Here is a 16,806-nt window from a genome sequence, read left to right on the forward strand (position 1 = left end):
GCAGTTGAGATATTTAGTCCGGAATGATCGAACTTTTAGCGCGATCGGTCGTTAGGCGATTATCTGCATATTTCAAATGATTCTGGAATTTGTTACATGTACGCGATCTGTATTAAAAAGCTTGGCACGTATAGCGCTGATCACCTAGCTGCCTCGATCGAATAATAAAGCTCGTTCTTTTTTCCTTTTCCTTCGATCAGGCATCTTTCCTTCCTCCCCCGTTTCGGGTTAGGTTGGCTAGAGTTAGGCCACTCTTCTCTCGTAGCCTAATCGCAAACACACGTTTCAAATTTAACGATCGAAGCTCATGTGCCTGGGCGGCGGAAATTTTCGTTTCTGAAAAGTCACGACAAACTTAGATACGCTTTAATATTACGGTACGATAAAATATATTGTTTGCTAACAATTATCAACAATAATTGTCTACGCATTCGTTTAATTCGTTTCGCCTCGTGGTATCGAACGTTTAACTTCACATTTATTTTAAAATAGAACGCGTGTATGATACGACACGTATTTCCATTTCATTTGACACATTTATAAATCATTACAAAGATCCGACAACGATTCGAGATATATGTATGTACCTTTTTTTCTATACCTGGGGAAAACCTCGTGGACACCCCGCCGCTCTTCTTGGAAGCGGCGGATTAGTGTCGGACTTATCGACTAAAACCCCACGGTGGCCCGCGTGATGCTCAACAGGGGTGCCCCGGGACCTCTTTCGAATTGCTGCCGGAGCACTCCTGCGTCTTCTTCCATTCTGAGAGAGCCATTCCTTAGGAATTTGGACATCGAGAGGGGCCACCCTCGATGGGCCGTCGTGCAAATCCGAGGAGACCCCAGAGCATCCTCGGCGTGACGACCCCTGTAACCACGTAGGGAGGCGCAACGCCGCCTTTTGGCGCGGGATCTTAGGGAGAAGTGAGAAGTTCTCACCCTCTCCCGCTCTGTCCGATCCTTTGCTAGCATCACTTCTTCGCAATAGGAACGGACTGCGAGGAACTCCTGTTGTGCAACGATGTTGAGAGTGCGCTCTCAGCGTCGCTTTCACGACTGACGAGGGGTCCAAACTCTCGCCAATCGCTGGTCGCAGAATACGGCGGGGGGCCTCGCGCGCCGAACAAAACTTCAGCGTGTGCTGGGCCGTGTCCTCGCCCGTGTCTCCGCAGTGGTGACCTGTGTTCGTCACCTTCCTTTCGATTTTCTGCCGGTATTCCTCGAATACTCCATATCCGGCGAGCACATGCGTCATCCGGAAGGCAAGGGTGTCTAGTACTCGCTAGGGCTACCTAGGCCACCACCGCTAAGGCAACCTTGCTCTTCCTTATCGTCTGGAAGAGCAGGTCTTGGGCAAACCTCGATCGCCTCAAATTAGTCTGCAGGCGACGCATGAATCTACTTCTCCAGATCCATGGTCTCCCACGGCCATCTACCACGTTCGTGGTCCCTTGATCGTCTCTCGGTAGGTCTCTCGCGTTATCGCCCTGCTTTCCGTCCACAGCGGTTTCCGGCATCAGGCTCTTCCTTTTAGTTTTCAGGGGAACACACGCCGCCCCTCGTGTTCCGTGGGCGGCGAGCGCACTGAGCGACTCACAAAGCGGGCACAGTGACAGGGCAGCTCTTGGCACGGTGACCGGAACCTCCGCACTTGTAGCACAGGTGGCTCCGGTCTATCGTCGAGCCGCAAGTCGTCCTCGCGTGTTCCAGCTCCGAGCATCTGAAGCACTGCAGTGGCCTGTTCGGGATGGCTTCCACTGTTTCAGTTGACCAGCCCAGGGCAACTCTTCCGGCTCGGATTAGTTTCCGCGCTGCCGTTGTCAGGCACCTGATACAGGCTGTCTCAAGGCTACCTCTGGAGATTTTTATATCTCCTACTTGAACATCCAAAGCTCCACATCCCCCGGCCCCAGCCAAGGTATCCCGGAGCTCGACGTTTCCGACCGAGATGTCGATCCCAGTCACCATCAGCTCCGGTCACCATCTTCCTAATTCTAACCCGCTGAATGCCGACTTCGGCGTAAGATACCTTCGTCCCCTCGCTCAACGTTAGAGTGTACACCGGCATTGCTTTTGGGGGCAGTAGCGAGGTCCACGCCGACTTGGTAGCGCCTGGTCTTGTCATGCCTTTACCTGCCGTCTTTTCTGTCTCCTTTCTCTTCTTCCTTTTCCTAGGCTGCTTCCCTCTCGGGGATATGTACGTACCTATCGTTGAAATATTCAATCTCGATAATCACGATCTATCTTGGTTGTCATCGTCGATTTTGAAAGGATCACCGTGTAACTTTGAATTTCGCAGACAATTTCAAAGTATAATCATAGGTGGCAATCGATCGGACTAAATCATCGAGAAAGTTTATTATTCTGGCCAACGTGTCCTCTCTACCACGAAACCACGATAAACTAACCTAGTTACTTACGACCTATTTACCACCGCCTTGGCAAATACTAACGCTGTCCTTTGTTCTGCCATTCTTTTTTTTTTCCACTTCCCAACAACAGCTATTCCTAAACCACGTCTACAATTCGAAATACGAGTGGGGCAGTAAAGTTTCGAGACTGAAAACTCTATCGAGTATTTGTGAAATACCCTGTAGGAGAGAAATATCTCTGCAGCGGATTTTGTTGATGGGCAACTAGCGACGACAACGAAAGTGGACCATGAAAAGTGATTAGTCGATTAATTTGAGAATAAATAAGAAAGGAGATGTTTATATGTTGATACGTTTGATGTCATTTTTCGCAATGTCGCAGCATTTCTCTGATGATATCACCGACCAAATGAATATTTAATTTTAATGTAAATACGTAACGCGAAATGATGGTAAATGCAGTGTCGGTGCTCGGTTCGACTCAATTAAAAAGCAATTGTACTATCGATGAATGAGTTATTCAAAGCTCGGTTCTAAATAGTAACATACGACAATAGCTTTGCTGTCTGAACGCATAAAATTGCGGATGAGTACAGATTTTACCGAGTAAGCGCACATCGGAGTGAGACGACCAAGGTAATTAATCCAATCAGTCTCCCTGATGTCTAATTAAAATTTTCTGCTGAGCACTTTGAATTGCCGCCATCGGGAATTTTCCCAGGACGATCCTCTTATCGATCGAAAATTTTAACGATGGCGCGTAACCGATACATTCGAAGAAGCCGGCAAGGAAAATAAGCACTCATGTTTTGTTTCCACTGATCCGTCTCATTTACCATTTTTTCACCTTATCCGTATCCTTCTAGTTTCTCTCTCTCTCTCTCTCTCTCTCTCTCTCTCTAATACTTTATATTTAACGCGAATGCATTACCGGTACACTTAAATTATCATATCACACGCCGCTTTCTAACAGCGTAGTCCTATACTTTTTCCTCCAACATGTTTACCGCCACTGTCTTGACTATGATGTGGCGCCAAGGGAAGAGATGGCAGCGCAAATCTGATTCTATTCGAGCGATATTAAGGGATGGTAAATAAGAAAGCCCTTAGATGGTAATTAAGAAAGAAATAAGAAAGTGATTTGACGTGCGATAAACGCCTGGCCACTCGAGGTGATATTTCATCGGATACCAGGCTACCTTCGCGTGAACACCACGCGTAATACCGGACGTTGTTTTATATCTTAATACTGTATGGAAGGTGAATCGGAATTGTCGCCCATATTCATCCATAAAGGCATTAACAATCTGTCAACCACGGTAAAGTTGTTTATGACCGACTCGCAGATCGCGAGACGCGGTCTGATACGAACGAACCGGTTGACTTTTGGATATATGGCTCTTGTTTCGAGGGCACTGATTTTTTTATCGCGTAAAAATTTAACTCGTCGTGTCTACTCGCGAGAAAAGCTGTAATCGATACCCTTAACGCTTTAACGATGCTTTCAAATTTCAAAGTGACGAAGCATCGTATCGTTCGGTGTTGTAAAATCGAAGCATGTGCGAAGCGAAAGAGACAAAATTTCCAATTATTTAATCGAAGAATTGTGTCTTATTACCTTGACTTCCTTTGGAAAATATAATCAACGCATCTGGCAAAAAAAGAAAAAACGTGAATGAGGAATTTCATATCGCTCGTTGCGAGATCTTCGTTCCATTAGTTCTACGCTAATTCGAGTTCGTTAAACTCGATATTTTTGCGCTTCGATGCATCATCGTTTATCACAGCAGTTGGCAATGCGGAGAACGAAGATAGGTCCGAGTTGAAATTAAAACTCACAGTGACGCGCAAACCCGACCATCTACCGATCTTCTTTACTTTCTCGTATCTCGCACTCCAATTTCTATCTCGTTCTTTCCTATCCCTTCTCTATCTTCATTCCTTCTGTTTTCTTTTTAACTTTCATTTATATCCAATGGTTTATTTTCTGCTTCATTTATAGCCGCTGCATCGACCATCCTTATCGGTTTAACATCATTCCGTATTCTTTGTTCGTTTTCTTTCGTTTATTTTCCTACTTTTTCACGTGCTCTGTCGATTTCGTCCGCGCTTCTATGCCCATTGTGCCTTTTCTTTTTTCCTTTTTGTTCTTCCTTCGCAGCCTCTGCTGTTGCGTTAGATTCTCTCAAAGTTGAACGCGGAAATGTAATAATAAGGACGCTGCGCTACGCTGTCTGAAAGTGCCCATAGAAACCGGACTTTAATTAGAAAAAGGTGATCGTTCGTTCTTTTGCCATTATTCCCATTGTCTCTCTGGGTTCGCCCGACCATCTGTCGCAGATAATTGAAGGCGATATAAAATACTCTCCACCGGCATTTTTCGATTCGTCATCAGACGATACGATAGAAATGAACCATTTCTGTTGGTAGATGTCGCGATGTATAGTATCCTCTGTGTGCTTTCAGCTTTCATTTTCAATTGCGTACGTGTAAGTGACAGAGATAAATGAACGTTCTGCCATCGATACGAATACGTACTATAGTAAATAGCTATTCGAATCTATAGATTCCTATATTTTTATCGTTATCTCTACTTATTTTTCATGAAGTTTCTTGTGGCAAATATTAAATGCAGTATAAATTATAAGAAATAGCCACAGATTTTTCGTTATTAGCCTAGTCGATGTGTCGAATAAATAATAATTTGTGAAACGTCGCCTGTTAACGTTAAATTAGCTTTTATCTATCGTGTAACGAAACGAGTAGCATCGACCGCATGGATATCTGTTCTTCCACGGATCGCAAACAATGTCCGAAAGAAAAACAAAACCTTTTCTTCGGATCGCTTCGCGAAACTCGACTGTCGCAGAGCTTCTTAATGTCTTTTACATAGGCACTGACTACGTTTCGTATATTTAACGCCGCTTGGGATAAATACCAAACTGTTTCTTGTAGTTGACATGGTTTTGTTAATTTAAAAGAACACGTATACGGAATGCCGTGCGAAAATCGGACAAAAACGTGGACACAAATTTTGCATGAAAACGACAAATTTCCAATATCTCTTGGTTCACGGTTCGTTAACGTTTTCGAATCCTAGACACGCGAGATTCGGAGAAACCCCAAACGGTATTACGTTCGTTCACCGGGGGCATCTTCGATACCGCCCTGTCCGTCGTTTCTGTCGCGTAAAGCTATGCCGAGAATTCCGGAAATTTTAGCTACTCGCTTGGCTCTCAGGGAACGTCGTCTAGTTTTGCGATTCAGTTGCGAAGAATGCAACTTCTTTGGGTTTAATAAAGCTAACCATACTTATTGTGCGAATAAATTCGCAAGAAAACGATAATGGCAATATTTTCGACGTTAATTAATAATATGTTTCGATAGTGTATATTATTATCTTATATACTTAGTCCTCTCTGCACCGTAACGCGAATCTAAAACGAATCCATCGAGTTGTAAAATCCGATTATACAACGCGGCGATGTTGATAGATATGCTACGCGTCAAGGTAATGAACCGTAACTGATTTGTATTTAGAATTTGGTTTATCGATAGGTATGCGTATTTACGGAGTATATCAAGAGTCGTATACGTATGTTGTGCATACGTATATAGAATTTGTAAACTAATCGGTTGACTAACCGATAAATAAGGAAATACGATATGTAATTATTTCATCTTAAGAGAAGATAAATTGTTTCAATTGGTAGGAGACGGTCATCGACGATCGAACAACATTATTTCTATTGAATTCTTTGTTAGACTTGCACCGACCATTCAAAATTGGTTATTCGATAATATGAAACTATAGGAAAAATATTACGCGTAGTTAGAGTCGTTCCTCCAAGCGTTTTCACGTTAGAATATATACGAAACTTATTTACAAGTAGTCAGGGTAACTTGAATTTGCGTGTTTATTCGAGAAAGAAACTTTGCATTGTATTTGGCCGTCACGTTTCCCAAGTTGAAGTTAATACGTAATTGCAGGCTCGATTAGATGGACTGGATTGGTTTGAACGTTGGACGAAACGGTTGAAAATTTCGCTTGTATTTACCATTGCCGTGGAAAACGGAAGTAGCACGGGCGGCGAGCTGGAGCGCGGGCGCGATATTTATCGATGAGCAAGTAGAGCGGAAAAAGGAAGAAAGACGTAGAAAATTTGTTGTTTGCCGTTCTCTCGCGGTGCTGCCGGTGTTTCGCATCTCTGGATGAAATGTTGCCGCCTCCGCTTCCTCGGCCGTTTCTCGCCCTTTGTCTTCGCTCTTTATCGTATTTCAGCGAAACTGTAGCTCGAGGCTCGAAGACTCGCGTTTTATCGTGTCACGAGTATGCAAGAAGCAGTTTCGATTCTACGTTTATTTACGGACGTCGTATCGTATTCTTTGACGCGTCTCGCCAATCAATCGACGCGATGCGCGATCCGACGAGACGTACGATGCCATGGAAATAATGGCTCGACGTTTCACGCCGTTATTAACGACGACTAACGAGATGGAAAATATCAAAAGATATATATGTTTTGTATTCTCAGAACGATATCTATCCCTTTGAAATTGAAATGGTCTTCTTCCGACGATTATTTACCGAGTTATATTAGCCAGGAATCTTGGAAAATATTTACCCTTTTAGCGGAAAAGAACAAAGAATTTAATTTTTGAACGTGACTGGTTATTCCGCTAGGCTTTTCAATTACTGTCGTAGAAGGAGCCGAACCGTAAAAGTTTTAAGTACTTTTTCTACGAGGTACGCTAAAGCTGCATTCATAAGGCGCAGGAACTCTGAAGTGCAGGAAGGATGCCGTTGGTACGAGTAGAAGAGGACGAACCGGAAAGGGGAGCGAAACGCTCTGCGAATTTTCTCGCGATCGAAAAACTTTCCTAAAGGTTGAGCTTTCATTAATTTAATTGACAGAAAGACGGTATATTTGTTAGAAGATATCAGATACGGGAAACAGTTTCGACTTGAAACACATGGATAGCCTCCGTTAATCAGCGATTTATCCGCGACAAAGGACTCGCTAATAAAACAGTCAGTTAGCGCGACTTTCGGAAGCGTGCTCGAACGAATTATTTACGGAATTATTTACACGTTACGCTGGTTACACCGATCTCAGAGCTAAACATCGATGAATAAGTTAAATCGTGTTTCCGGATGTAGAATATCGATCTTTGATATACGGATGTTTAATGTCACAACGAGTTTAAATCCGGTATGTCGCGATAGAAGGTTCTTCGTTGGATTCAAGTCGTCGCTTCGGTTCGATTAGCAAAACTACGGTAACAATCTGTATCTCTCTCTGGTAGATACGCTTTCCTGTTGCATCTTTCCACAGACGTGTTCTTTCGGATTACGGGGCCGAACATACGTATCCGCTAAACTCGATGAAACCGCGCCAGAGAATGGGTCAGAGAATACCACTTTAGTCTAGGATGATCTAGAAATTTTCCTCTTTTTCGACCGTCTTTCGTCGATTTATCGCATTTAACGCTTGTTCGACTAGTTTAGTTTTTCGATATTTGTGATTCGACCGTGGATGTCTTTTTTTACGTTAAAAATCGATGAGCAAAAGATATGTATATGTAAATATACATGTTATCAACGATAGATACACTGGCCTAAATCATACAAGACAGCACTTGCTTCTCAATTGCTTTGATCTTTGGGATCAATTACCAGATCGTTTCTCTATTCTATTCTGTTCTATTTCTGGAAATACTGTCCTCGTACAATATCATCCCATCTTTCTCGATATTTCCAAGTATCTCGTATTTCTAAGAAGACGATTACCATTTTTGAAGATCGAAGCAATGATAAGGAAAACGAAATCTATTTGCAAACGTAAGGTTAAACTTTTCGCGCAACTTACTCGTGTTTGGTGTATTGGAATTAAGAAAACCGCGTAGTGGTATAGATAGAACGACGAAAAAGAAACAGTTATCGATCAATTTCCTTCGATTAATACGTCGGAAGAATGATAAACGAGTTCGCATCATACTTGAGAGGAATAAAACGGTTAAATAGCAATAGAAAATAGCGTTTGTTGAATCGCCGAGTTAAATCGGACGAGTGGAATAGCAAATATCGTTCCGTTTTTTTTTTTTTTTTCATTTATCTCAAATGCCTTTACATTTTACTCGTTCGATATCCCAAGTATATTACCGTCCATAAATCCATTTCCATATGCTTCTGTATTTTCCATATTTTCCATATTTTCTCGCGTAGAAAGTAAATGTATCTTCGCTCGTGTTTTCGCTCTTTCCACTTAACGCACACCAAGCTACTCTAAATCTCATTACATCTCGGAAATTCTCCAAAGTGTTCAACAGCCAGACATCTTTCGCTACGTATGCGCAGCACCAGAGATCGAAGCATCTTGGGGCGATGTTGCGATTAACAGCTAAACGCTCGAAATGGTTGCAACGGACGCGTAAATCTCGTCAGCAACGTTAGAACGTTTCAGACTCATTGTGTTTACGCAAGCGCGTATAGACGTCTCGAACAACCAGGCATCTTTTGGCGTTCTTCCTTTCAAAAACCATTATAAGGTCCACTCGATAGGGCAGATATTGTCGCGTGTATTTCGAGCAACGTAATGATGGAAAATATACTTTTTTTTTTTTTTTTTTTTTTGGACACTCTAGTATCTTTCGCTGTATCAAACAAAGATCTACGGATCTAACGTATTAACCTCTGATAATCGATGATTTATACGGATTGCGAACGAAGGGAGGAAGCGTCGTTCGTTGTAGCAACCACCGTTAAAGAATGATAAATCTTAAATGCAGCTTGCATCGTTGTTTTTCCATCACATACATTGTAAACGCCACGTCGAATTTTCGCCGATCAAAATCTCACATGCAAAATAATGAAAGAAGTACAGATGTAAATAATTTAATCAGTCGTCAACAGTGTAATCCCTCTTGTAAACACGATTACTTAATCGTTGGAGTTCAATAGAGAAACACGCGATTCCAGCCATTCAGCAAACAGAGAGTATAGACGATGTTAATAAAATTTCTAACACAGTGGTGATTGGCAAAAGTCGCGAATGACAACGCGTAACTCGAACGTTGTACAAGAGCACCCACCGCCAGTCGATAAATATTTAGACTCTGCCCGCCGTTTGGAAGCCGTATCGAACGCCGGTTTCGTACACGGACGTATTTTCATTCGGGTTTACGTGATTAATTTCACACAAGTCAATGTCCCTGATACATCATTGCGAACGAGCATAACTGAGATTCGAGATCCATTCGAGAGGGAATGGGAATTGCAGCGCCGAACGCAATGCGTTTGTTTCCCTCTAATTGTCACTTATATCGCGTTAATATCCGCTTCAAAGCCAGAGGGTCGGCAATGATTGATCGAGAATATTCGATGAAATCTTGTACAGCTACGAACACTCGCGGTTGTGTGCGGATCGACGGAGGAAAGGAGTTGCAGACCAGACAGTTGATTATAAAGTGGACTGTACGAATTTATTGGATGCGTCACTATTAAGAGACTGTCCGTTCTAGATACGATACGAGATATCGGCTGTTAAGTCGTGTCCGATGGTCAGACCACGATCCTTGAACTTCGTAAGACGGAAGACGCCCGTACTCTACGACTTACCGTGCGTATATGACTTTGTCGTGTTCGACGGTCGGATCACGACCCTTGTGAACTTTGCGAGACGGAACAGAACCGTACTCTACGACTGACTGGTTGAATCTGATTATCGTGGCCGGTGGTCGGTACCACTCCTCGTGCGTGGTGGCCAGACCACGACTCTTGGTTCTCGTCTGATTTTCGCCACTTTGGTTTTCGTCAGATCGAAGACAGCAGCTATTGATGACCGATTTCTCGCACTTGATCGGCTGTTGATCGCTTAGGATGGGGGTAAAGGATAAAAGTTTGCTTGCTTTATCGAGTAATTTATGACACTGTTGCCAAAGGTGCCAAAGAGATGCCAAACTTTTCCGATGTTCTCGTGACGAAGACACGATGCCTTCAAACGTAAAATGTAAGATGTAAGACCAGTTTCACTAAAAAACGTTTCGCCTTCCGTCAAATTGCTGTTTGACCTCGTCCGAGAATAGCGATGCCTTTGCGTTTACGAAAACAAACATTCGCGTGGGTAATTAACGAGTAATTAACCAGTTGTTAGAAATTACCAGTGACAGTTAATAAGTGGAATAACCCGTGTAAGTTATCACCGGTTTGTACGTTCGAGGCTTCTTGTTGCAGAGCTTGTTCCAACGGCTATTAATTACGCAAAAAAGGTAATTTCCGAGAGTCAGCTGGCCGCAACATTAATTAGCCAACTAATGTTAATCCGGTGCTCCTAAACTAATTTAATTAAAGCCTCCAGCTGCATTCCACGCTTCGCGGCTAACAACACGCCTTCATCTGCATCGAACTTGCGCTATTGTTCGCACTGCTGGTATGCCCTAAATATTTCCCTTGCGATCAACATAAGGCGATCCTCGATAAGACGACATATCGTATTTTTTTTTATACCGTTATGTTTACTCGGATCTTTGTTCGTTTTCTTCTCGTATGTCCCGTTACCGGGATCGAAAGGTTCGTGTCAAAAACGACTTTCGTCGAGTTTTGTCTGTTTTTCGATGAAGAAGAAAGAAGGAGGAAGAAACAAGGTAGAGATAAAACGTGTCTCTCGTGCAAAAGCATTATTCCGTTGAACCCAGGCGGGCGTAGTGTGCGAGTAACTGCCTAAATAGTTAAATTAGTTGGTGGTAGCCAAGCAGGCAGGATTGGCACGTGCAAGTAGGTCAATTGATTCCTCCTCCATCGTTAATATCGTCTCCTAGCTAACTGCTACTGCTTGGTCGAATCGATAACAATAATTTGTCGTCGACGGTGCCATTTAAAAGAAGCTTTGTCGACATCGCGGACAACGTTTGTTGTTTCACGTGGAAAGTGCGTTTAACGATATACTTCTTCTGACTAAATGGACACTATTTGTTACACGTATATGTCGGATCGGTTGCAATATTTTATCCCGGACATCTTCCTAACGCGCTTAATACGAGTGTTTTCCACGTGTATGCGTTTAAGTACATCGCATGCATTGTTTACAAGCATCCGGACTTTATTCCAAACCTTCTTAGCCGGCAATACGCGAGCCAAGTTCTCAACGACGCCAATTTCACGAGCAAAAAAAAAAAAGAACGTCTTTCATTTTATCTAGCCAAAATCCCCGAACGGTACAAATCACCGCGTAGATCAGCAACCACGTCGCACAGGATTGTATAGTTTGATAGAGATAGATAGATAGATAGATAGATAGAGAGAGAGTTTGATAGAGATTGTGTAACGTATAGCGTGTAGTGAGTAATGTATAAGAAGGAAAGACGTTGAAATCCCTTCTCACGAGGCGGTTCGGACGTGTACCGAGACAAGCCTATTTTCGCCATTCACTCGCAGTGGTATATATTCTTCGCTTTCCCCGGACGAATTTTGGTAAACAACCAAATTAATTTCGTGCAAAGAGAGAAAAGAAAGAGAGAGAGGGAGAGATTTATTTTTATCATATACGCATTCATCGTACGTTTATACGACGTAACAGCAGCGTATTCTACCGTATCTATGCTGTTAAGCGATTTACTAATAGCAATGAAATATCGGAAACTGAACATGTATCGTCTGCGTGGCTCTATCAAATATCCAAAGCTGTAAAAATACCTTATTTTAGAGAACGATAGAATCATTTACATAAATAATGTTTTCATCGATTCGCGCGCTGTATGATCTTGATCAAATTTTAATTCCATAAGATTATACGTGGAAATATTAAATGCTCTATATCTATTGTCTGTAACGAGAAAACTTAATATGTATAATAATATGTAGATCGTCACGTTGGTAACGTTACCTGTAACGATATTATATCGAGTTTCATTAGCGCAATAAATTTGTATCTTTAAGCGATAAACGCCCACGATAAACGCATTATAAAATCATATCGTTGGAGATCACACGAATAGGACGTTTACCCCGTTATAACGGATGCAATGTAAAATTGACCGACGGATTACGTTACTCTCGGTCGTCTCTGCGTTTTCTTCTCTCGGCAACTTCGGCAACGCTCGTTCCGTTTTTCCATAATCTTTCTCCCCTTCTCTCTGCCTATCTATTCGTCTTTTGCTCTCGTGCCATTTTCTTTCATTTGTTATTTCTATGCATGTAATGCGCATGCGTGCAGATAAGATTGATCGCGAACGCACCATGTGTCCATCGTACATGTTCATAAACCATAGAACGAGGGATCCATCGCATCGGTTCGTGGCGAGTTACGCCCCTCGCAACCACGATGTTTCCTGTGGATAGAACCAGCTACCGGAAACCGGTTCCTCTCCGGACAGAAGGGAGCACATGCCCGAGTCAATAGATCGATGCCAGACGCAATTTGACCGACTGCTACTACTGCTAGGTACTACATGCTGCTACCGCTACTGCTACTGCTGCTGCTACTGCTACTGTGAAAGGAGCACGTAGCGGAGATTCATTGAATTTTATTCGGTCCTCGCTGAGTTCGATAATGGCGAACAAAGACAAGCTTCGTTCGCGTCTTCGCTGAAATCCTACGAAAATTTCCACGTGATTATTAACGCGATTCCCATGCCGGAAACGTTTTCCACCAAATCTTTTGGATTATAATCTGTGGCAATGAAATTAAAAAATTTCTCTGGTCCCTTAAATATCGTAAATCGGAAAACAACTTTTGCATCCTGTCGATGCAATATTTCGAGGATATTTAGTCCAGGTCCATCTAACCGTGCTACTAAACGCAGTTTCTTTTCGAAAGCGATCAACATAGTCATGCTGCAACGTTTAATGGCGCTTCTCTTGTTTGGCAAACTACATACAGAGATGCGTATTTGAGCAAATGCTACTGGAGAAAACCGATGTCCTTCGAACGACGGGTTCGCGTCGTAAACCGTCGAGACTTTTCTTGTCGCGGGATACGATTTGTATTCTTGGAGGAGGAAACGACGTTTAGAAACGGAACCTGTACTAAAACATTGGAGCAAACTGATCTGACTAGCTGATCAGCGGCGCGTGTTTCTTTTTGTAGCGTTTTACAGAGTTTTGGTCGAATCGACCAAACCATTGTAGCGTTTAAATGACCTATGAAAATTTCATAGAACGCGTGTACGTATCTTTGCCGTGGTCGAGTTATCGAAGCTGTACGTTACCCCGTAAGGAGTTACGAGAAATGGAAATTTCCCCGTTCGGATTACACGATTGCGCTAATTTAAAGGTAACGCCACCGTCGTATCGGCCCAATTACGCCCACGATGCACATCGGGTACAATGCCGACCCGTGCGTGGTGACCCACTTGCCTCGATTCTTTCATCACCTTGATCGCGTTAATACAATTTCGCAACTGATATCAACGTAGGTTTGTGCTATTTTACGGCAGCATCTTCTTACGACTTGGGACAAGGATTCGTAGATTTCTTCGAATATGTTCGTTCGTATATGTCTGTGTATACCCGTGGAGATTAGAGAAAAATATCTAAACTTCTCTTTGTAATTTCCGCACGAATGTTAGAACGTCGTATACCAACATACGTGTGTACGTATGTACGAGGAAAAGAAACGAGAGATGTTTGTAAATTCAAAGTGTTCGGTATATTTATGTCTTTGATTGAAGTATCTTCTATTTTAGTATATTTTTCCGTAAACAAACGCAATTTTACGCAACTACGTTCCACGTGTTTTTAACGTTATTACGATGTCCTTTTTTTACTTTTCCTTTTCCTTTCTATTTTTGTCATGGTACACAAGGGTTCGGAGGAAAAAGCGTTCGTTGGAAAATTGAAAGTCGCGACGACCATTTCACGTTTCTCAATCCCATCGTTCCACGTTTCTCTGCGCTTTCAGCATATTGCTGCCGCCTTTTCTGTCGTAGGCATCCGTTAGGTACGCGTTACCCAACGTCGTACTCTTTCTGTCATTCGGATTAAAAGTTAAACCCAGCGTCTGCAGCGAACCGTTACGAGATTTATACGATTTAATGAAATGTTAGCTTCTTTTCGTATTAGTTTCTATAAGATTACGCAAGATCCAAGTTTATACAGAGCGATGGTTGTTTCTTCCATAAAATGTAGTTTTCCGTGAAATTCGTAATAAAGTTGTCGGTTTCGCCGAGACCTTAATGCGAAAATTTTACGGTAACGCCAGCCAGAGCAAATTATTAAGTTTTCCATTTCGAAACGATCACTGGTTATCGAACTTGGACCGTTATCTTTTGACTTTATTTCACGCGAACATATACGTCGGGGAACGCGTGCAACTCGAAGATAACGATAATAAACGAAGTAACGTTGCGTTCTTCTCACCGATACTAACTCTCGAATTTCTCGGAATTAATTCGTGCCTTCTCTTATCTTGTTTCGTCGAAAAGCGACGCATCCCATCTTCCTTTTCTGATCGAATAAACCACGCGACGATCTTCGTTGACAAGTTAGCCGTTGCCAGTAACAGAAATCTGTCTTTCGTAACGACGAAATTTGGAATTTTTCGTGTCGTTTGTCCTTCGAATTCTGGAATTCTATCCTACGTCTATGTTCAGTTCGGTATCCGATAAACGGCTATATTAAAACTATTTGCAACTACGTATATAGTAAATCAGGACGTTACTCGTCGATGCAAAACTCTCGCTCTTGGTTGCATGCAACGACCACTTGTTTCGTATAAACTTTCGCTTTGCTTTGCCTCTATACGTTGAATTAGCAAGCATCTTTGCACTTGTTAAGCAACGAAGCGTCACGATTATTGACCGGGTTACAGGACTATATGGACGGAGTTGCTTCGAGTGCCAGAAATATCTGACGCGTAAAACACAAGCGATATTTCTGTTTTTAACAAAATTAATTATGGATGAAACTTACTTTCTACGAAAAATGGAAGTCTACGACTTGCCGGTTTTATAATACTCTTCCAAGTGATACGAAAGCCCACTTGAATGATTTTCATATTCGCTATAAAAAAAATTTCAGCACAGTACATGCATTGCATGTACTAACCATTTCGAAATTTTGCACGTTGATGGATAATATAACGCTCCGGCGTGTAATATCGAATTTATTTTGCAGAATTATTAAATAAGCTGTTAATTACTTCGAGTGGAATATTGTCCTGGAAAATTGCTTTACTTTTTTTTACTTGAAATCTCGATCGTTGATCGCAATGTTAAATTCATGCCAGATTCAAATTCAAACTGAATATAATTTCACCCTGCTTCAAAGCGAATCCACTCGTTATTACTTTATTTAATTGAATATAAATGGCGTACTTTCGTTCGAGTATCTTGTTTGAAGAGTTAACTTACCGTCATAATTTTTGTAACGAGCAAATTAACGAACAAAAGGAGGCGGTAATTATTTGGAACAGGAAGAGCGACCTCTTCGATTCCAATGATATTGAAATATGTTGTCAAGGTTATCGTTCTGAAGGTTATCATCTTGATAACATATTTCAAGGTAAATGAAACCAGTGCCGGTAAATGAAGTCCGTGTTGCAAACAATTACCCAATTAAGTGAGTTACATTAAGCGAGAATCAGCTATATTTAGTCTCGGACGGTGGACGGTGTATCGATGATGCGCCAGCAAGTTACAAGAAAGTTTAAACATAGCGAAGAAAGTTGGGAATGGAAAGGAATAAAATTCATAGCGAATTCTACTTGACCAAGTTGAACGATTCGATTTGTTATTCCCCGCATCGTTCAACGAATCCCTTCGAAAGTATGGTTAAAGACCAGTTTGAAGCATCGCCTGTTCATTTTTCTGTGTTGCAGCTCGTCGATTGAATGAATATATCCGCCACTACGAACCTCTCTCTTATCCTACCGAAGAGGTCCACCGAGGTCACTTGAGGGCCAAGAGGTCGGTTACCCGCGACAATTCCGTGACTCTGAAGTTTCGTTCGCACGGAAGGGACTTCCACATCCGACTGAAGCGAGATCTGGCTACCTTTAGCAGTAACTTAATTATCGAAGGCCCTTCCGGTCAAACGGAAGACCTCGATACCTCGCATATTTACCAGGGCCACTTGGTTGGTAAGTTCCAGCTTTGATCGTTCTTTCTTCACTTACGTGTTTCTGCGATCGGATTTCCAATCACCGCTGAGACGATAATTTGCGAAAATTATATATAAACGTATATAAACGTGTATACGTATACGTAATAGAGACGGGAAGGAGAATTATAGAAACGATAAAAGTAATTGCTTTCAAAAGCATTCGTCTGGTTTACAACTGGTCTTTTCCTCTTTCGATAGTTTGCTCGCTGGCGTTTGAAAATAGAGCATTTCGTATGTTGCTCCACTTATCCATTGATATTGAAATGTGAAAAGAAACGCAGTTGCCAGTGAGAAGGTTATCGAACTCATGGAAGTTAGGAAGATGCGTGTAAGGTG

At 42.2% G+C, this 16,806-nt stretch overlaps 1 protein-coding gene across 3 annotated transcripts in view; it reads left to right on the forward strand.

Moving 5' to 3' along the window:
* LOC122575365 (disintegrin and metalloproteinase domain-containing protein 10) overlaps positions 1 to 16,806 on the forward strand; it is an 82,737-nt gene that overhangs the window by 51,350 nt on the left and 14,581 nt on the right. For all 3 annotated transcript variants that reach the window (XM_043744172.1, XM_043744173.1, XM_043744174.1), the window contains exon 2: positions 16,187 to 16,447. In XM_043744172.1, the coding sequence (XP_043600107.1) occupies positions 16,187 to 16,447 (261 nt within the window). The remainder of the gene's footprint in view (positions 1 to 16,186; positions 16,448 to 16,806) is intronic.

The sequence above is a fragment of the Bombus pyrosoma genome, linkage group LG15 (genome assembly GCF_014825855.1).
Source record: "Bombus pyrosoma isolate SC7728 linkage group LG15, ASM1482585v1, whole genome shotgun sequence".
In the NCBI taxonomy this organism is placed as follows: Eukaryota; Metazoa; Arthropoda; class Insecta; order Hymenoptera; family Apidae; genus Bombus; species Bombus pyrosoma.